This window comes from Pongo pygmaeus, chromosome 14 (assembly GCF_028885625.2).
Source record: "Pongo pygmaeus isolate AG05252 chromosome 14, NHGRI_mPonPyg2-v2.0_pri, whole genome shotgun sequence".
In the NCBI taxonomy this organism is placed as follows: domain Eukaryota; kingdom Metazoa; phylum Chordata; class Mammalia; order Primates; family Hominidae; genus Pongo; species Pongo pygmaeus.
The window spans coordinates 37,199,392-37,221,683 of NC_072387.2; the positions used below are offsets into that span (position 1 = coordinate 37,199,392).

At 40.4% G+C, this 22,292-nt stretch overlaps 1 protein-coding gene and 1 non-coding gene across 2 annotated transcripts; both read right to left on the reverse strand.

The window, feature by feature from the left end:
- Positions 1–1,804: 1,804 nt before the first annotated feature.
- On the reverse strand, positions 1,805–20,785 carry SLC46A3 (solute carrier family 46 member 3). The gene is made up of 7 exons (XM_054446528.2): positions 20,244–20,785; positions 19,558–19,770; positions 14,420–15,290; positions 12,501–12,584; positions 5,685–5,841; positions 3,225–3,305; positions 1,805–2,682 (listed from the first exon to the last, which is right to left on the reverse strand). Exons 2-7 carry the CDS (start codon positions 19,744–19,746, stop codon positions 2,673–2,675), a joined length of 1,392 nt encoding a protein of 463 aa, XP_054302503.1. The 5' UTR covers positions 19,747–19,770; positions 20,244–20,785; the 3' UTR covers positions 1,805–2,672.
- LOC129011976 (U6 spliceosomal RNA) lies at positions 5,444–5,549 on the reverse strand. The gene has a single exon (XR_008493490.1). It is a non-coding gene; the product is annotated as a U6 spliceosomal RNA (small nuclear RNA).
- Positions 20,786–22,292: the final 1,507 nt, after the last annotated feature.

The following is a 22,292-nucleotide window of genomic DNA, read 5'->3' on the forward strand; positions in this document are numbered from 1 at the left end:
TTTTCTGTCTTAGAAGAGGATTGTAAAATGCACCAATCAGTGCTCTGTGAAAATGCACCATCAGTGCTCTGTAGCTAGCTAGAGGTTTGTAAAATGGACCAATCAGCACACTGTAAAATGGACCAATCAGCACTCTGTAAAATGGACCAATCAGCAGGACATGGGTGGGGACAAATAAGGGAATAAAAGCTGGCCACCCCCAAGCCAGCAACCACAACCCCCTCCGGTCCCTCTGTGTGCTGTGGGATCTTTATTCTTTCGCTCTTCACAATAAATCTTGCTGCTGCTCATTCCTTGGGTCCATGCCATCTTTAAGAGCTGTAACACTCACGGTGAAGGTCTGTGGCTCCGTTCTTGAAGACAGCGAGACCACCAACCCACCAGAAGGAACCAACTCTGGACACAATTATTTAGTGAGTACGGAAGTGGAGAAAAGGGATTTAGATGTATGAGGCCATGCAATGCAGGCTGTGGACAATCCCATTGACTAGTCCTCTGTAATGATGAGAATCTTCATTTCTAGTAGATATGGTAATCTAACCCCCTTTGTACACTGCTGGATAACATGGAATATGTTTTTTCCTCTCTGGTTTCTCTTTATCTGGGCTCCATAAAGACCAGTCCTTCCATTAAATTCTTTCTTCAGATAATTGGGTTACATGATGGGAAATTAGATTTTTTTTTCATTTCTGTTTTGAGTCTATAGTTCCCCATCCCATCAGCTTGCACGGTTCTCTAGTCTCTTCAGCACTACATTTACTAATTGTCTCTTAGGCTAGACACTTTGGAGATGGCTAAGTTCATTTGTGCTACATTTTTGCTCTTGGCCACCTCAATCTAATCTCCTGATATACTTGCTACATCTCAAATAGAGTTTTTGCTCAACTGATAAACCATCTGTTAACCTTTCAACTGTATTACACAGTACCTCTTCAGTTCAGATGAGATGTGTAAAATCATGGAATGTTGAGCTGGAAGAGTGTTTATAGACCATCTTGTCTAAGCTTAAAAAAGATAATAATTATAGGCAGTTAGTTGGGTACAGTTTTTTGTTAATGTGTTTTTGATGGGTACATCATGCTACCCCTGTACAATTCTTGCTTTGGGGTTTATAATCTGTTACTGCAAACCCTAGCTATGAAGTTGCTGGACTTCATTCAGTAGGGTGAAGTCCATTCATGTGTCATACTGATAGGCACTGAATAACCACGGTCAAGCCAAATCTCTGTGAGACTTATCTTCCTCTTCTGTAAAATGAGGAGAATGAATATCTACTTTATAAACTGTAAGATGCTTTTTGTTTTGGTTTGGGAAGAACCTTGGACAGGAAGGAAAACAAAAATGTATCAGTCAATCTGAGAATTAGTTATTACATGGGCCCCAAGCCTAGAAGATATTAGCTAAACATAAGAGGAATGATCTTGGAAATAAGGATTTCTAGTATATTAAATTATGAGAGCTATTCACTAGTCAAGCAATCATTGATTTCCTTAAAGCCCTAAGCAAGACTATAAAATAGAAGATTGTATCTGCTTTCAAGAGATTACAATGAAGTTACTCATTTAGTTGCACTTTAGGGCATTTGTGTTATTATTCATGGTAACTTAGAAAATGGGAGGTATTAAAGGACCTATGAAGATACTGTAAATCACGTTTTAAAAGTGTATAAGCTGGCATATTTTTCAATTTGTTTGCAAGGCTGGCTTAATGATTGGCATGATAACAGTGGTTACTCTCATAAGGCATTAAATATATAGCTCTAAATGATTTTTACAAGTAAAAATAAAATTTTGTAGTCATTTAGTTTAGTTCAACAAATATTTATTGAGGATATAATGAGTAATCAAAGGTTGTCCCAGTACTCAAGGCGATGATTGTCTGGTAGCAGAAACAATTACAAGTCGATGGAAAATGCTGGGACTGAAGTACACACAAAGAGCTATGGAAGCCCTGTAGGGACTGGGGAGTAAGGAGGGATGTCAAGAAGGCTTCTATGCAGAAGAAGCAATGTTTTGGCTGAGGCTTGAAAGTTTCAATGTAATGTGGGAGGAAAAGCAAGTGGAACAGTGTGTGAAAAGACATGGAGGCATGAGAGCACACGGTGTTTTTAGAGACCAAGGTGGACCTCAGGATGAGTGTAAGGCAGTAAGAAATGAGATGGGAAGAGGTCAAATCATGACTGGCTTGCTTGTTTGATCATTTTCCTATGAGTGACAGTGCTGACAGATTCAAATTTAAGGAGTACAAGATATGTATTTTAAAAATGCCCTTATCAGTATTTATAATTGAACAAGGATAAATAACAGCTGGGTAAGAAAGACTAGAGGCAGAATTCTCAGCCAGGGATCATGGGATGTGAATATCCTTTTACTGACACAAGGAACAAATGTTGGCTCCAAACATTAGTTACTTTATACCAGTATTAGCTGTTCATTCAGTTTTTTAACTTCTTTAGAGCCATTTTATTTATAATCTATTTTTTCCCAATTACCCATTACATATAGAAATATTATCATGCCTGTCACTGATGAAACATATTAAGAAAAGTGAAAAATACATATTCTTCAAAGTGTCTCCCTTTTAAGGGTTTTGTATCAACGAAGCACTGATTGTGGAATTCGTGTATAGTCTTCAGAAGTCACAGTATATAAGCTCCGACTATCAATAGCAGCTTAACAGGCTCTATAAAACAAAGCATTACCAAGTATAGGTAAAATTATACATATTTGAAACTTATATCATTATTTTCCTACCAATGAGTGATTCATTGTAATTTTCATTATGCCTTCAAAATTATCCCTGAGAGAGGCCAGAAACCCATTCTGCTGATGAAGAAACTGAGGTAAAGATTTCTCTTTGGTCTCAGTATAAGAGCCTGGAATATGTCAGAGAGATTATTGCTTTTGACCTTATCAAGTTTCTTGATCCCTCCTTACACCCTTAAGTTTTAATGTTTCTCTTCTAAGTCTAAAAGTGAGGCGTATTTGAGATTTGTTCTGTGTATTCCAAGTATATTGCATGATACGCACAAAGTGCTCAAAGTGCGTGGTACCACAAGAAGCTAAAGCCAGGAGCTGTCTGTCTGACTGTTCAGTTTAGAAGAAAAGATAGGTAAAATTGGTTCTCAGTGAAGCACTGATTGTGGAATTCATTTGTAGTCTTCAGAAGTCATGGTATATGATATGTGCATTCATAGATTTTTTTTTTGTTTAAATCACAGTCACCTGTCTGAAGCATCTTCACTGGATTCTTCTTGTATAAGAAGTTCATAGCTTCCCTCATTCCAGCTGGTACACTTGACAACACTATAAAAGGAAACGAGACATTTTAAAGTTGAGATTAAGACAATACCTAAATAAGTAATCTGTTTTCCAACTTTTTTTTCCCAGTTACATAGCTTTTAATAAATTATGCAGATTATTAGGAGGAGTATCCTGGCATTTTGAATCCAGCTGACTCATGCATGGTGTTCTTAAAATAATTTTAAAACTGCATGATTTTTTTTCTCTTCTAGACCCCTAAGATATCCCATCTGTCCCATTGTTAACTCTGTGTAGTCCACATAAACTAGTTATAACTGAAGCTATTACTGAAGTTCCGGTTCAATAGCTATAGCTGAAGCTCAGAAGCTTGGACATTTGGAGGTAAGACAGTATGTAATTTTGATTTTTAAAATATTGAGCAGTGTAGGGTTAAATAAAAAAACTCAGAAGCCCATCTACTTTTATCTTATTATTAAAAGGACAACTGCCTTTTATCTATCTGTTATAACAGAATTTATAAACATATGAAGACTAAAATTAGAATACCTATTATTCTACTCACCATGTATGCAATTCTTTTCTTTAATTTAAATGTTATTTTCCTACTGTTTAAAAAAATCTGTTTTTTTTTTTTGTAAAGATGGGGGTCTCACTATGTTGCCCAGGTTAGCCTTGAACTCCTGGCCTCAAGCAGTCCTCCTGCCTCAACCTCCCAAAGTGCTGGGATTACAGGCGTGAGCCACGGTGCCTGCTACAATTCTTATTAGTTAAGTCATTTTTCATGAAATGGCTGTACCATCATTTACTTAAACATTCTCCCACTGTTGGACAGTTTGGTCACTTAAAATATTTTTGCTGTAATTAACGTTTTTATGTATCAATTTTTGACAACATTACTGATTATTTCTTTAGAGTATGTTTCTAAAAGGAATTGCTGGATCAATCACTATGAACTTTGAAAAAAAGAGCTTTTGATACATTCATGAATTGCTTTATGATACAGCTGAATAGCGCTATTATCAACAATGTGTAAGATCAGTTGTCTCACGTGCTTACCAGCACAGCATGTATTGGTAATTTTGTTAATTCAACAGGTGAATAGTCTCTTTTAAAAAAAGATAACTAGTATAAATAACTTTTCATAAAATTAGAGGAACTGCAAATACTGTTGTTCTCTGACACAGATCTAGGTTATCAGAATTCAATAGAGACAATAAGTACTGAGCTCCTACTATGAGTAAGACATGAGCCAGCCCTTTAAGGAGTTTGCCATCTTGGCAGGATGCTTAACACCTGTGCTTATAGGTACTTTCCTCCCTAACTCAGAGCCTTACCCCAAAGTGCTTAGGAGAACGCAGAGAAGGCCTGGCTTCTTGTGCCCCCATTGCCTTGATTCCCGTCACCGTGCTATGCTATCAGCCACATGAAATGCACAGAGCTCAGCAGAAACAGATTAATGAGCTCTTCATTAATGTGTCAAATAAATTTGCTTGGACATTTCAGCAATCATTCATTCATCTAGTTGGCTCACATATTTTGTTAAATAGAAAACAAAAAGAAGGCATAAATATTGCTTTTATATTTATGCTTCTGATCTATCCATTATATGTACTATTCATAAATGGAATTTTGTGCTTCTTTAATTTTAATATTTAAATTTAAAAACATTTAAACATTAAAGTTTAAACAAGTCATTAAAACAAGACAAAGTCATTAAACAAGCCAGCTCTGGAAAGAGAACTCAATAGTCAGCACATCCTATCTGCTTTTGTCATTTATACAAGAATCCATGTGAAAGTCAATCTCATTACAGCAATCTTTGACCATCAGGGGATATTGCACTCTGGGAAATCACAGTTTAAAGGTATACATCTCTAATCTTAGATGCTAATTTAATCAATGGTTTAAAGGTGGGGAGTTATAACGAACACAATCTTTCTTTTAGTTCTTCACCCATGTCACTCTCCTTTTCTTCCTAAGTCTCCTAAAATTATTGACAGATGCTTTCACATATTTTTATTTATTTTAATGAGATGGGGGTCTAGCTATGTTGTCCAGGCTGGTCTCAAACACCTGGGCTCAAAATCATCTTCCCGTCTCAGTCTCCTGACTAGCTGGGACTTCAGGCATACACCACCATGACCGGCTCTCTTTTTTTTAATTAAAAAAATTTATTTTATTAAAATATGAAACACTTCATGAATTTTCCTGTCATCCTTACACAGGGAGCATGCCAGTCTTCATTGTATCATTCCAATTTTGTATATATGCTGCTGAAGCAAGCACTTCATGTCTAAAAGTTCTTGAGAAAAGCACATTCTGAGGCAAAATTTCAACAGATCTATGTAATTTACTGGTGAGGTTAGGGAATTCACTTAATCCATATACCCTCTGATAAAATGATTAAACATAATGGCATACCATAGACTGATGGCTGGAAGTAGTAACAGACCAGCAGACAGCAGGAAAGTGAAGCCAGGGTACCAAGCAACAGTGGCTGAGTAAATTCCATTAAAAGTAGAAACTGCAGTGACTCCTCCAAGTGTTTCTAAGAAAGCAATACAAGCAAACAGGATACCTGTTTGGGGTAGGGATATAGAGAGAGAAAAAGAAAAGGCAGAATTACAAAACAACAAACACAAACTAATGGAGACAACTGTTACTCATTGAAAACAGTAAACATGAGGGCACTGCTTGGTGAATGAAATGAAAGTTATTCCCTCAAAGTCCCTGAGAAGTCAGCAGCCCATTCGGCAGCTGAGGAAACTAAGGGAAAGGTTCTCCTTGGACCTGATGTGAGAGATGTTGGAAACTCCAAATAGCTGAGTTCCAGTGTCCACAGGGCAAAGCTAAAAAGACAGTGCAGCTGACTCTTTTGATAACTGCATGTCTCTCCTCTCTGCCACAGCCCCAGGCAAAGCCACATCTACCTCTGCTCTTCAGGATGCTGTCTCCCACCCTCCGTCCCCGTGCTAATCTGTGACACCTGAAAGCACAGGATGGCTGCTAACAAGCAATGCTTCCTGCAAGAGCCTTTTGAAAGGTAAAGAAAACCTTCTTATCTGTTCCTCAGACTGGCAAGTGACAGCTGCAAAGAGAGGAGATTCTTATACATTCTGCAACTGGAATTTTATCCCTCTTCAAAGTCACCAAAAAATCCCATCACTACTAGATTCTGCATGTTTGACTCATGAAATGAACCATCTTGTGCTCTAGTGAAGGTTTATGCCACAGTTGAATGTTAAGTGATTCTTTAAAACATATGTTTCCACCTTATTGCTTGCAACTGCCTCTGCCCTAAGGTGCCTTACAAGATGAAGAGTGGGGATTCTGCTATGGTCACACTTGCTATACACCAAAGTTGGTCAAGGGTAGGCCACTCAGCATTGCTCATGAAGTCTGCACGGTCAGTACAAGCTCACAATCAGAGAGAAACAGACAGTATTCTATCTATGTTTAGTTTTGTCTGGAATCCAAGACCATGTCAACTGAAGAGTTAAACTTCCAAAAGACAGGCTGGCCATCTTCATGTGCTTTTCTTCCTCTTTGTCAAATTGCTCATCAACAGATATAAAATTTCATGACCATTTTCAGTCAGATTGACCTGGCTTTCTTGGTCTCAGTTCCTATATATGTAGCTTCTGCTTTCTGCAGATTTTGTCAACAAGCCACTATGCTCGTTCCCTACTTTGCCAAGTTTACTTTTCCATGAAAAACTGCAATGCATTTTCTAATTGACAATACAAATCATGTAAATAATTGTGTTTGCTTGGACTGATAGGAAGGAAATGGCCAAGCTTGAGGGTTATCTTTCAAAGTTAGATATGGCTTATGTGTATATTCTAATTTTCCCCATGGTCTTCATCTTTTAGACTGTGTATTGATTTTTATCTATTTAAACTTTTTCATTTTATTGTACATATTCTCATATATTGCTTCAAATTATTCATTGAATGATAGGACATACATTCATAAAACATACGTCTATCTCTGCAAAATATCGTGTGCTCACTTACGTGTCTTCTTTTGACTAAAATGAAAGCTTTGTCAATCTGCCTCGCACATCTGCCTTGCTCACAGCTGTATCCCTAGGGCTCAGCTGTCCTGGTGCATGGCAGACGTTTAATAAATATTTGTCAAATGAATGAATAAAAGCTTAATTCAGGATCCCATTTACCAGTCATCAAGTAGCATGCAGACTTACTGCCTCCATGATTTATGATAATACATTAAGTCAGTTTAATTGGAAGGATGTTCTTCTACTTGTCTAACTACATTATTTTCTTTTATTTCTGATCTCTTGCTGCAGCCAGGAATAGTGCTATGGAAAACAGACTGCACAGTACTAGTTCTATTATGTAAGAGTTTTAATCTGTTCTTGATGGTAAATAGGTCAGACACTGCACCATCTGTTCTGATGGAACCATACTATTATGAAGTAGCTTTAGCTTATTGCCCAACTTCTCTGAGCAGTTCAACTTGTTTAATAGTTGCCAGAGATAAAACAGGATTAAAGGATAAATACAACTGAGTTCATCTTCTAAATTGTTTTTTTAATGCAATAGACCTCAAAAATCAAGTCTGTTTTACTGTATCCCAATTTATAATAACAAGGAGTATATGGGTGATGCCCAGGTAAAATAGTCCAAGGCAGCTTCAGCTATGAGTTCACAGTGGTGCAGAGCGCAGAGATTTCAAAATAATTACCAGAATTCCACTTTCTTACCTTTCTTATTTAAGATAATAGAAATAATGAGAGCCACCTGAAAACTTCGGCAGTATTTCCCCACTCCTCTGATTATTTAAAGTGCCTAATATTTTCACAAAATGGCCAATTTAAATAATAATGAAGGATGGGAATACATTTAGTTATAGAAATGTTGACATCATCCAAAAGATTGTTTAGTTTGCAGTTAAGAACAAAGTAAGCATCTTAGAATAATGAAGTCACAATTCAGTTACCGTAATTCAAAATAAGAAATGCCAAAATGTAAACATTTTAAAATATTACTATATTTAACAGTATGATATGACTTTTTTATTTTTATTTTTATTTTTCGTAGAGATAGAGCCTCCCTCTGTTGCCCACACTGCTTTTGAACTCCTGGCCTCAAGTAATCCTCCCATCTTGGCCTCCCAAAGTGCTGGGATTACAGATGTGAGCCACTGCACCTGGCGGAGATGACTTTTTAAAAGCCTTTATAAGGATATGAACAGACACTTCTCAAAAGAAGACATTTATGCAGCCAACAGACACATGAAAAAATGCTCATCCTCACTGGCCATCAGAGAAATGCAAATCAAAACCACAATGAGATACCATCTCACACCAGTTAGAATGGCGATCATTAAAAAGTCAGGAAACAACAGGTGCTGGAGAGGATGTGGAGAAATAGGAACACTTTTACACTGTTGGTGGGACTGTAAACTAGTTCAACCATTGTGGAAAACAGTGTGGTGATTCCTCAAGGATCTAGAACTAGAAATACCATTTGACCCAGCCATCCCATTACTGGGTATATACCCAAAGGATTATAAAACATGCTGCTATAAAGGCACATGCACACATATGTTTATTGCGGCACCGTTCACAATAGCAAAGACTTGGAACCAACCCAAATGTCCAATAATGATAGACTGGATTAAGAAAATGTGGCACATATACACCATGGAATACTATGCAGCCATACAAAAGGAGGAGTTCATGTCCTTTGTAGGGACATGGATGAAGCTGGAAACCATCATTCTCAGCAAACTATCGCAAGAACAAAAAACCAAACACCACATGTTCTCACTCACAGGTGGGAATTGAACAATGAGAACACATGGACACAGGAAGGGGAATATCATATACTGGGACCTGTGGTGGGGTTGGGGGAGGGGGGAGGGAAAGCATTAGGAGATATACCTAATGTGAATGACGAGTTAATGGGTGCGGCACACCAACATGGCGCATCTATACATATGTAACAAACCTGCACGTTGTGCACATGTACCCTAGAACTTAAAGTATAATAAAAAAATTTTTAAAAAGCCTTTATAAACTAAACCAAATATAAACAAAAATAAACTATACATCTTGACAGCTCTATTTTAGCTCTAAGTCAAAGCAGGTAAACTTTTTTTCCCAACAGCTTTATTGGGATATAATTAATATCCCACAAACCTCACCCTTTTAAAGTCCGCAATTCAGTGGTTCTTAGTATGTTACAGATTTGTGCAACCATCACCACTATCTGTGGAACATTTTCATCACCCCGAAAAGAAACTGTGTACCCATAAGTAGTCATTCCCCTTCCCCAGCCCCAGTCAAGCCCTAATCGAATTTCTGTCTCTATGGATTTGCCTATTCTGCACATTTCACGTAAACAGAATCATATTTAAATGACAATATGTGGCCTTTTGTGACTAGCTTCTTAAATTTGGCATAATCATTTCATAGTTCATCCATGTTATGGCATGTAACAGGACGATATTTCTTTTTATTGCAGAAGAGCAGTTTGCTGGATGGATAAACCACATTTTGTTTATCCACTTGTCAGTTCATGAACATTTGCATAGGTTTCACTTTTTGGCTATTATGAATAATGCTGCCATGAACAAGATTTTATGTGGACATATGCTTTCACTTCTCATGGTATGTAAGTAGGGGAGGGATTGCTGAGTCATAAGGCAACTAACTTTCTGAGGAACTGCCAAACTGCTTTGCACAGCTGCTGCACCATTTTATGTTCCCACTCGCAGTGTGTGAGGGCTCCAATTTCTCCACATCCTCATCAACACTTGCTATGGCCTATTTTATTTTGGCCACCCCAGCCCACTCTGTGGTTTTGCTTTGCATTTCCCTGATGGCTAATGATATCCAGCATTTTCATGTGCTTATTGGTCACTTGTATATCTTCTATTCAAATCCTTTGCCCATTTTTAAATTGAGTTGTCTTTTTGTTGTTGAATTTTAAGAGTTCTTAAATATGCTGGATACGAGTTCCTGCTCAGACAAATATAATTTGCAAATGTCTTCTTCCATTCTGTGGGTTGTCGGTTGTCATTTCACTTTCTTTCTTTTTCTTTTTTCTTTTTTTTTTTTTTTGTATTTTTAGTAGAGACGGGGTTTCACCATGTTGGTCAGGCTGGTCTCGAACTCCTGACCTCGGGTCATCCACCCGCTTTGGCCTCCCAAAGTGCTGGGATTGCACATATGAGCCACTGCGCCTGGCCTCACTTTCTTGATGTTGTCCTTTGAAACATAAACATTTTTCAAAGGACAAACTTTGAATGAAGTTTTTGGATGAAGTCTAATCTATCAATTTTTCCTTTGTTCTTTTGTTCCTTTGTTCTTGTGCTTTTGGTGTCATATCTAAGAAACTATTGCATAATCCAAAGAAGCAGATAGATTTTTACATAGTTTATATAAATTTTTCCATTCGTTACTGGTTTTCAAAGTAATAATCATCACATCATCTATAAACAGACGTGTGAATATATAGCTACATCTTATGAGTGAAAAATAAGAGGCCAGGCGCAGTGGCTCACACCTATAATCCCAGCACTTTGGGAGGCTGAGGCGGGCTGATTACCTGAGGTCAGGAGTTTGAGACCAGCCTGGCCAATATGGTGAAACCCTGTCTCTGCTAAAAACACAAAAATTAGCCAGGCATGGTGGCAGGAGCCTGTAATTCCAGCTACTCGGGAGGCTGAGGCAGGAGAATTGCTTGAACCCAGGAGGCAGAGGTTGCAGTGAGCCGAGATCACACCATTGCACTCCAGCCTGGGCAGCAAGAGCAAAACTCCGTCTCAGAAAAAAAAAAAAGAGAGAGAAAGTAAAAGAAGAAATATATTTTTAATTTATTGAATTATGTAGCCTTCTCCAGTATTGACTAAACTGGTAAAAATACAATAGCATAATTATGAATTATTCATAAATCAAGTAAGTACATTCACAGCACCGGGCTAAGATATGACATTAAAGAAAGTGCCAATGTCTAATAAGATTCATATGATACAAAAGGGAAGGAGGACAAGCCCATATGCCTGATATCTAACTAGTAACTAGTTCTCACTGGAAATTTAATTTTTGTCTTTGCTGCATCCTGGTTATTCTCTGCCTGCCCCTTCAACTGTTTGACTTTGTGTACCCTGCTCTGTGCTTGGGAGGCTGACCCCACAAATTATATGACTTGGACTTTCTTGCTGGCCCGAGTTCCTGCTGCATTTGGTTAAAAAGATGAAGGGGGAGAAAGGTTATGGTGTTTCTTCTCTGCTTCCTATCTAGGGCATGTCTCTGGCTGCCTCGAAAATGCCCACTCTCTATAATGGCCTTCATGAAAGTCTCTTGATTGAACCAGCTGAGTGGGACCCCGTTTTCTGCCAGGACTCTGAGTCAGGCCCAGCTGTGACATTTGTAGGGGCCAGTGTAAGAACATTATCAGAGGCCTATATATTATATTCTAAGGATTTAAAAGTGGTCAGTTATTTGAAATCTGGCTAACAAACTGTTAACTGAAATATATTATGCCTTTCTACTGTGAAAAATATCCCTTTGTAATGAACGATCTAGAAGACCCGCACACACTTAGGATTCTCAGACGTTTTCAGAATTCCACGTAGGAACAGGGTAGCCCAGGGTGAACTGGCCCTCAGCCCTTGGTGCCCAGCTGGAGCCCACCCCCATTCTGCTCTACCCCTTGCACCACCCTGCTCAGAAAGGGTCATTACAGGGTGTGGAGCAGCCCCACCCTGTGATTCCAAAGTCCAGCCACACCCTCTATAAGGAGTCACCCCTTGGCTCCTTCCTTGGTCTACAGGTGAGCACACTGGGCACAGTCCACCTTCAGGAGAAGGTGGCTGAGGAAGAGGATCATCCAGGCCCTTACTGGACATGAGCCCAGAACTGTCTGGGCTGGGAATTGCAGGGACCCAGTTGGGCAGAGTTCAGTCTAGAAGGAAGGAGACGTGGTGAGCTCCCAGTGGGCATCTCCCACTTGGCCCTGAGAGCTCCTTTCTTCTTAGGGCAGGGCACGGCCCAGAGCTGAGCGAGCTCTCTAAGTACAAGGCCCTAGGCAGGGGCTCCCTTGCAAGAGTGTAAGCCTTTTCCTCACAGAGCTTACCACTTTATTCAAAAGGACATCAATGCATAAAAAGAGCTGTAGAATATTCTGAAGCATTAAACATTGATTGTACACAGATTTGAGTTTGTAAAGATGGTAGATTCATATTTCTTAAGCAAATTAAACTCACCTTGTTCAGTCGAACGAACCACTTTTGACAACATGGACCGTAGAACAGAGAATGGCACAATAGTGAAAAGGAACGGCACCCTGGCTGTGAGAGAAAGGATTCAAAATCACTGGCTCATTCTGAAAGCTAACGGCCAATTTAAAATAGGAAACACTTTCACTCTGTCTAAATATTTCCTTTTCTACAAGCATCCTAACTCATTGTATCTAAAAATTGAATTAATTAATTGTAGAACTCTGTTTGATGAATTAAAGTAGACTATGGACAGGTCAGTTTAAGGTTACTTTACTCTAGAATTCTTATTCCAGTACAGAGAACAAGAGTTCATGTAATTTTTAGGTCTAGATCTATTTATATAATCTGCCGATTAAGACTCATCTGCTGGCCGGGCACAGTGGCTCACACCTGTAATCCCAGCACTTTGGGAGGCCGAGGAGGGCAGATCACCTGAGTTCGGGAGTTCGAGACCAGCCTGACCAACATGGAGAAAACCTGTCTTTACTAAAAATACAAAATCAGCCAGGTGTGGTGGTGCATGCCTGTAATCCCAGCTACTTGGGAGGCTGAGGCAGGAGAATCACTTGAACCCGGGAGGTGGAGTTTGCAGTGAGCCCAGATCATGCCACTGCACTCCAGCCTGGCGACAGAGTGAGACTCCGTCTCAAAGAAAAAAAAAACCAAAAAACAAAACTGATCTGCTTATTTTCCTAATTATATATTAACCTCTTATTTAGCAAATTGTGACTGCTAATTCATTTTTGTTTGTGCTTTTTTCAGACTTGGCACTCTTAGTGTTAGCATGCCTTTATTATATTGATTTATTTATTGGTAAACTGGTTCTTTATCATCTTGCCTGTTCATCTTTGTGGCAGAATAACTTCATAGACACAAATTACCTTTGGTCTTCAGTTATGACCCTTAATAGTCAGTAGTTTTAATTACTTCATAAAATAGTGAAATATGACATTAGCAGACTACTTTACAATTCTCAAAGTGTTTTCACATAGATTAACTTACCTGACCTTGGCAGCTCTTAGGGAGACAGGGAGAAAAACTGACCATTATTGAATGGTAGGGATTGTGCTAAGCGAGTGCTTGACAGCTACCTAATGTTCACTGTAATCCTCTAAATTAGGTAGTACCACGCCCATTTTACAGATGAGAAAATGAGGGCTGAGAGTAGTTCAGTAACTTGCCCAAGATCATCTAGTACTATAGATGGAAGTTAGGCCCAATTCTGTTTGGTCACACTGCTTCCCTGCAAGATAGTAAGGGGTTAACACCTTTATTAGAGAAAAGAGTAAATTGGACCTTTCCCAGAGTCTCATTTTATAGTTCCATAGCCTTTTTCAATGCAGTATCTCATTTGAATCCTGCAAAAACAGTTATGAGGTAGGTAGTTAAGGAAGCAGTCTAATTTGCCAACCAGCAATTCATCAAAAATCAATTTATGAAATGGCCAATTTGCTGAAAGATCAATTTGCAAAACCTGTCTTTAAAAAATTTGTTCTTGAATATATTAAATTGATATAGTTTTTTTCTTATAAGTATTTTTAGTATACTTTATATCATTGTCCTAAATATTTTTATGGAAAGTAGTCTTATTAGCAGCATTTTAAGAAATTTTCACTTTAATGAAAGCTATACTGAAGAACTGATTCATATGAAGAATGTTCCTCAAAACAATTTTGAGGCAAATATACAAATTTGGGAAATTGTGGTTATTCAGTGAATTAGATTTTTAAAGCGAATTTGGCTTTCGGCTTATTGACTCCTGGCAAACTAGCTATTACCCTTTAATTGAACTAGAATGGCTTAAACAGAGGGCTTTATATTAAAGTTTCTCCCCCAGTAGACTAAATTCATTTTATATGAATATCAAATACATAGTTAGTTCTAAAGCTACACTTGGAACTCACCTAAAAACATCATCAGTGTTGTACTGGCAAACGCGGTCATAACCATTCCTGTCATCGTGGTAAAAATCCCAATGAAGGCCATATGAATATCTTCCATACAATAAGAAAAAAGCCATATTCCTAGGAAACTAGTCAAAAAAGAGGCACTACCCAAAGCTGATCCATAACCTATAAAAACTTCATTCCAGCAGAGTGGTGAATCCAATTCATAAAGGATAAAAATTGGGGCAATGCCTATTACCACAAAAAAATAAGTGATTGTTGTAAAAAGTAACAAACAGAGTAAAAATCGTCTCTTACCAGAAGCATTTTTAAAAAGCATGTAAGTTCGGTAAAATAGGTTTTTGAAGCCTTCACTACATGACATAGTAACATTCTGAGATGAACACTCTTTCACTGGATCTCCGAGAAAAAATAAAATATAGATCAAATTAACAGCAAGAGACGCAGCAATAATTAGAAACGACCATCCAAAACCTAGCTCTCTAATAAAATAGCCAGATGACAGTCCTGTTAGTCCAGTAACAAGTCCAAGCAGAAAGTCAATGACAGCTATTCGAATTGTTTTTTGTTTGTGTTCTTTACACTGATCAACTATATAGGCAAAGCAAGCTCCCCAAAATGTGGTATAATTGCCACAAAATGCACCAATGAAGGTAGATGCAATCAAAAGCTGGAATGGAAAGGCAAAATAGCAAAGCAAACAGAGCCAAACGCTGGTTGCAAGAGCACCAACAGAAGACAAAATCATAGGGAATTTTCGTCCATAGTGATCACTAATAGACAAAAGTATGAATGTAGACACTAGACCAGGAATTAATCCACTTATGTCCATCTGCAGATTAAAACGTGACACTTTTTTCTGAACTTCCTGCAAAGAAATTTAAAGAAGACAATGTGTTTACAGTAGTTAACACAAGTGTATAAAAATATCATGGTGCATATGCTTTTTTCCCTGTGGCCAGTAGGTTATGGGTGGGGAATCTCTGGTGGATGGGCAGGACTAATAGAGCTTACATTTTCATCCAGTTTATAAAGCAATACAGACTGAGTATCCCTTATCTGAAATGCTTGAGACCAGAAGTATTTCAGATTTTGGATTTTTTCAGACTTTGAGATATTTGCATGTATATAATGAGATACCTTGTGGATGGGACTCACATTTAAACACAAAATTCATTTATGTTTCATATATACCTCATACATATAGCCTGAAGGTAATTTTATACAATATTTTAAACAATTTTATGCATAAAACAGTTGCCATTGAGTACTTGTGTGTGGAATTTTACACTTGTGGCAAAATGTGGTGATCAAAAAGTTTCAGATTTTGGTCGGGCATGGTGGCTTATGCCTGTAATCCTCATATTTTGGGAGGCCGAGGCAGGAAGATCACTTGAGGTCAGGAGTTTGAGACCAGCTTGGCCAACATGGTAAAACTGTCTCTACCAAAAAATACAAAAAAAAAAAAAAAAAAAAAATAGCCTTTATTTAGGGAGAGCTTGGCTGTTGCCCTTATTTTTTTTTAACCTATGTCTTCACAGATAGATTAGTGAGAAACATATTCCTTTATTTACTAAATAAAAGAATTTAAGATAAAATTGAAAGAGGAGCCTTACACTGTCTACAGATGGTAGCATACCGTGGCTGAGTGTGGTGGCTTACGTTTATAATCCCAGCACTGTGGGAGGCCGAGGTGGGAGCATCACTTGTGCCCAGGAATTTGAGACCAGCCTGGGCAACATAGCGAGACCCTGTCTCTAAAAATAAATTTTAAAAAATTAGGCCAGGCATGGTGGCTCACGCCTGTAATCCTAGCACTTTGGGAGGCCGAGGTGGGTGGATTACTTGAGGTCAGGAGTTCGAGACCAGCCTGGCCAACATGGCAAAACCCTATCTCTACTAAAAATAAAAAAAATTAGCCGGGCGTGGTGGCGTACGCCTGTAGTCTCCGCTACTTGAGAGGCTGAGGCAGAAGAACTGCTTGAACCTGGGAGGCAGAGGTTGCAGTGAGCTGAGATTGTGCCATTGCACTCCAGCCTGGGTGATAGAGTGAGACTCCATCTCAAATAAATAAAAATAAAAAGTAAATAAAGGTGGTAGTATGTCATGACCCGAGGAGTAAGATAAACTCAACTTCCAAGGACCAAAATGACAATGACAGATGACATACACACACAGATTGGAAGATGTGTCAGTCATTACACTAGTTATTTGATGGAAGGAATTTTACATGATCTTAAAACACTTTTTGCTTGCCATTTCTCTGTATTTTCCAAAGTCTATAAAAAGTGTGTGCCATTTGTATACTGGGAAACGCTAAGCTGATTTAAAAAACAGATTTAAACCTTTTTTAGTCATTGAATGAATCACTGAAGGTGATGGTGGTGCCTCCTGGGAAACAAAAATGTTCCTTTGTCCTAAGGAGCAAACAAAGAGTAGGCCACCACTCCAGCGTGGGTGGCAGGTGAGGGTAGGGGTGGTTTCTGGTTCCCAGAGGTCTAAGAGCACCAACTTTAAGGGAAGGGATCTAGAGTAGTAGGTTCTCTTGAATATTAATCCAATTAAGAAACAATAAATGAAAAAGTCAATTTGAAAATTTGGCAAAAATCTTTGACATGAGACCACTGCTCTGGGCAGTAGGGGGCTCTCAGCAGCTGGGCCAGGCTGGAGGTGGGCCAACACTTGACCCCTGTACGGTTGCAGAAGCCACCAAGTTGGCTGGACCAAGGCGCGTCTTCCCTCACTCCAAGAGGGCAAGAGCAGCAGACTTTCCCAGACATTCTAGTCCTCTCCTCCCTGGTCCCTCCCACTGCAACCAGGGGGCCTGCTCCTACGGGTCAGCCAAAAGAAAGCACAGAATCAAATACAGACATTGATGAGCCTATAAGGAGAGATTTGTTAAAGGATACAAAATTACAGCTAGACAGGAGGAATAAGTTCTGTAGTGTTCTGTAGCACAACAGGGTGACTACAGTTAACAGTAATACATTATATAGTTTCAAATAGCAAGAAGGAGGATATTGAATGTTCCCAACACAAAGAAATGAGAGATGTCTGAGTTGATGGATATGCTAATTAGCCTGATCTGATCACTATACATCGTATGTATCAAAACACCACTGTATACTCCATGAATATGTACAATGATTATTTGTCAATTAAAAAAATAAAATAAGGCCAGGCACGGTGGCTCACGCCTGTAATCCCAACACTTGGAGACGCCCATGCAGGAGACTCACTTGAGGCCAGGAATTCAAGTCCAGCCTGGGAAACAGAGCAAGACCCTGTCTCTACAAAAAAAAAAAAAAATCAAAAATTAGCTGAGTGTAGTGGCACGTGCCTGTAGTCCCAGCTACTCAGGAGGCTGAGGTGAGAGGATCCCTTGAGCCTACGAGTTCAAAGTTGCAGCGAGCTATTACCACGCCACTCCACTCCAGCGTGGGCAGCAGAATGAGACCCTGTCTCAAAAAGTACCATACACGCATAAATACATAATAAAATAAAATAAAAAACACTTCAGGTGATTCCAATGTCCAGTCAAGGTTAAAAAACACTGTGTTAGAGGTTCCAGGATGGGATTCAAGTATGTATGTTAACAAATGTCTCCAGAGCCGAAATCTGAAGAGCATCCCTGCTGTAGGACCCCAACTTTGAAACTAAGAGGATTTGTTAAACTCTATTCTGTTTATGTGTGTTTTTCTCAACCTAGAGAGACTCTGGGCTTCTCGGGTTCAGAGCCGTTTTGCTTATCCTTGTCACCACAGGATAATGTGTGATAAACATTTGTTTAATGCATGAATAAACACTTAAAAAAAGAAACTGTGAGCCGATCGAAGCTTCTGACTCCCAGGAATGACATAGGAGACATTCTTGAAGGGAGATAAGACCGCTGGGTGAGACCCAGGGCCCTTCTTTTTTATGACCTTACTCTACGCCAGAACCTTGATGTCTTCCAGGCTGCTCAGAAATAATCACTTCCAAGAAAACGTTTCCCATGGGAATGAGGAAATGAGTAAGATTAGGGGTTGTGCCAAATTGCCTAGCCTCACCCCAGCAAGGTTCCACCTGACACCTCGGGAAGTGCTAGAACCTTGCCTCTGGGGCGGTTTGCCATTTCCTCCTTCTCAGGCTCTTCTCCCAGTCACAGAGACTCACAGAGCCAGCAGGAGGTGACTCAATTCCTTTTAATTCATTTCATCTTTCACTGGGAAGGCAGCACCACTCCTTTACAATCACAAAATATCCCCGAGAAGAGGAGTTTAGAGTTTACAGGTGTGATTGGTTTTTGTGGCATTGTAGAAAAAAAAAAGAAAAAAATTTCCAAACCTGGATACTATCTCTTTGCATTTTGAAATGGTAGACTTTTGTCAAAAACTGCCCAAGGGACCAGGAGGATGGTGAAGTGCCTCCTGTTTTACACACAAAAAAAACTGGGGAGGTTGCTGGAGAGGGAGGAATAAAGCCTCCTTAATATCTGGCTAAACATCTTCGGTGTCAACAGTGGGTACTTCCCACTCCAGATGTCCCCACACAGCTGCTCCTCAACACATGAGATCCAAGGCTGATTTGATACCACCACCAAATAATAAATGCTCCCCCACCCACCCTATGACAGACACTGGCCCACAATCTTCAGTGATGGGCCACTTTCTAGAGTCCCTGAAAGCTGGGACAGGCAGAAACAGTAAAAGGATTGGGGAAGAAGAGAGCAAGTGAGAGACAGAAACACCATGTTTCTGCCACCCCTGTCCACCAAGTAGCTCATTCCAGCCTGCCCTGCCCCAATTTTCAGATTTTTTTTTTTTTTTTTTTTTTTTTTTTTTTTTTTTTTTTTTAGGACAAAGCAAGGAGACAGCCACAGAGGAGATGACACTGTGGTGAAATTTTCCGAGAGAAAGGAGAAGAGCTAGTGTCACAGAGCAGGAGGGTGTTTTAAGAAGAAGAGGCAGATTTGAAAGGTGTCAGGAAACTTCAAATAAGGTGAGATCCCAGTAAAGGCCATTAGGTTTGGGATTTAGGACTTTGATGGCCGCCCTAGAGAGAGCAATGGATGATGAGTTCAGGGTCCTCTTTGACTCAAAAACCCGATACACATTCCCATTTTATTAAATACTATGGATATTGTAATTTCTTACCTCCTGGAATGCAAAAATTGGGCTGCTTTTGTTTTTTTCACACTCAGAAATATTGCTATCAGATGAAAAAGTGTAGTTGCCAGTTTCTTCCCATATTCTCCGATAAACATATTGCGTTGTCAGTGGACTGGTCAAAGTCATAGCAAATGCACTAAGGAAAATGGCAGGTTCTACAAATAAAATCTTCATATTGCCTGGGTAGGTACCTGTATTCTATAAAAAGTGAAAACGGAGAAAGATCATCTGTCTCATCCCAGAGGCTAGATATTCAAAGATGGGGAAGTTTGAGCAATTTTGTGAAGTAAATGTTTAAACAAGCGAACTAGAGAACAGAAAAGGCAGTAAGCACTTTCTCAGAGAATAACTTTTACTTTGGAGTAGAGTACTCTGTAACAACCTGAGGCTGCCATGCTTTCCATTTTTATGATTAGGACATTGTAGGACTCAAGCCGCCTTTGAGTCTTTGAAATCATAAATTGTCACCCATCTTGGTTAGCCAATGATCACAGTACAGTTCCCACACTGTATATTGCCAACTGGTTTTTCATAAGTTCAACAATGAGGTTCCTTTTGGGAAGCGACAGTTGCACAATTGTTATTGTTATTTTGCTGCGTATTAACAACGGACAGGGAGGGGGCGTTTTAAAAAGCAGCTCCCAATCGAAAGGGCCTTATTTTTAACTCACCCCACGATTACAGTCTTCCTGCCAGGCTGGGTGCAGGTCGGGCCGTGCCAGGGGCTGTCGCCTCGGATGCCCTGCGCTCGTGCGCGCCCGGGTTCAAGGGCAGCCTCTGGACTGGGGCAACAGAGGACGCGTCGGGGACAGTAACCTCGGACTACGCGGCCGGCGCTGGGGTGGGGAGGGTACTTTCCCGTCGAACGCGACCAAATTACGCTTGTCGGGGAGTCTCAAGCGTATTGTAAAGCAAACCACGGCAAGCGCACTTCCGCGTCCCTAGTGACACCTGCACGGTTCCCCGCGCAGCCCTCGGCTTCCCCGCGGCCCTGCGGACCTCGGCCTCAGCGCGGCGCGGCGCGGCGGGGCGCGGAGCAGCTGCTCCTTCTGCGCAGTGGACAGTCGGCCGATCGGCGCCTCGGTCGGTCGGTCCGCGGCCCTGCCAGCGCTAGCGGTGACTCGGCCGCAGCCAGCTGAGCATCGCTGTCCGCCGAGGAGGCGGGGTCGGCTGCCGCGGCGCTGTCACTGTTCTACCCGGTTCTCTTGCGATTGGGCCCAGCTGCCGGTGCCCCAGCGGCGATTGGTCCACCGGGACGTCACTCTCCCCTGGAGAGTGGCTAATGGATCGTGCACCCACCCTCGGAGGCCCGGAGTGGATCCCGTGCGACCGAGCAGCCACTCAGCACCGCTGTTGAGTGGTGGGCCACGCCGCAGGCCAACAGCTCTGGAGTTGCAAAGCATTTCTGAATCCGAATATCCTTTCTCATAGAAACACATAAAACAACTGTTGCAAAAGTAACATATTTGGGCTGTAGCCCCCAGCAGGATCCCGGTCGGCCGGGCAGGTGCCCGCAGAAGAGGGGAATGAGCGCAGGTGGAGGGCATAGGAAAGAGAGTGCTCAATGCAGAGTTAGCGGAGGGTTGGAATGTGGTCGCTGGCTCTTCCTGGGGAGGGGAGGGGGGACTTGGGCAAATCGTTAAATTTTCATGAACCTCCATGTCTTTATCTGCCACGTGGGGCTAATAACAGTCTTACAGGGTTGTCTAATTAAACACTCAGCATGTATACACAACATAGTCCCTGGACATAGGAGGAGTTGTCAGTGCTCTCCAACACACCCACCAGGAACACCTTGTAGTAAAAGAATTGAGCTACTACTTCTTGAAGCCAGGAGAAATGCATGCATGAGGAACCGTGGGGGCATCTCAGTAAGAAGGTGTTAGAATTTACTATGGGCTTGTGTTATGTGATTTTGGGAAGAGTTCAAGAAAGCAAGGCCTTACTCTGGATTGGTTGCTGTCAGGAAGTGGCAGTAATTCTATGATTGGGTATCTTAATAAGTCTTATTTAGAAGGAGTCAAGACTAGACAGAGGCTAAAGCCATGAATGATAAAGAAGCAACAGCCACACATATTTGTCATTTTTGTGGTTTAGACAATACCTAAATTTTGTCAGTGTTCAGACAAAATTATGACGTGGTCTTGTTTTTGTCTTGATCGTGGTTACAGAATGCCCTTGTCTGACTTTGGTGTTCTGTGAAATTGTTTTCATTCGACAGAACACCATGGTCCAGAAAAGTTCTTAGCAACACCAAGGCCCAGCTGATAGTTCCAGCACCTGGATGTCAGAGCTGCTTTCTCTTCCTCAGCACTCCTTAAATGATAGTTATGTCACTGAATGTAGAGTTAAACGTCTTAGGTTTGAGTCCTAATTGATACTTAGTAGCTGGTAACCTTGGACTTGCCACTTAATCTTACTTCTCAGCTTCTTCAAATCAGCATTTATGAAGCACTTGTTATGAGTTTCAAACAATGGAGCATGGATATTGGAAAGAAGATAAACAGACATGAGTAAGATACAGTTTGCAAGGAAGACATAATATTTTAAGTTGCAGTACTTTGTACTAAGTACTATATTATTCTAAATGGCACTTAGAAGATGTCCTTTTTTTCTTTTTTGAGGTGGAGTCTCGCTCCGTCACCCAGGCCAGAGTGCAGTTGCAGGATCTTGGCTCACTGCAACCTCCGCCTCCCGGGTTCAAGCAATTATCCTGCCTC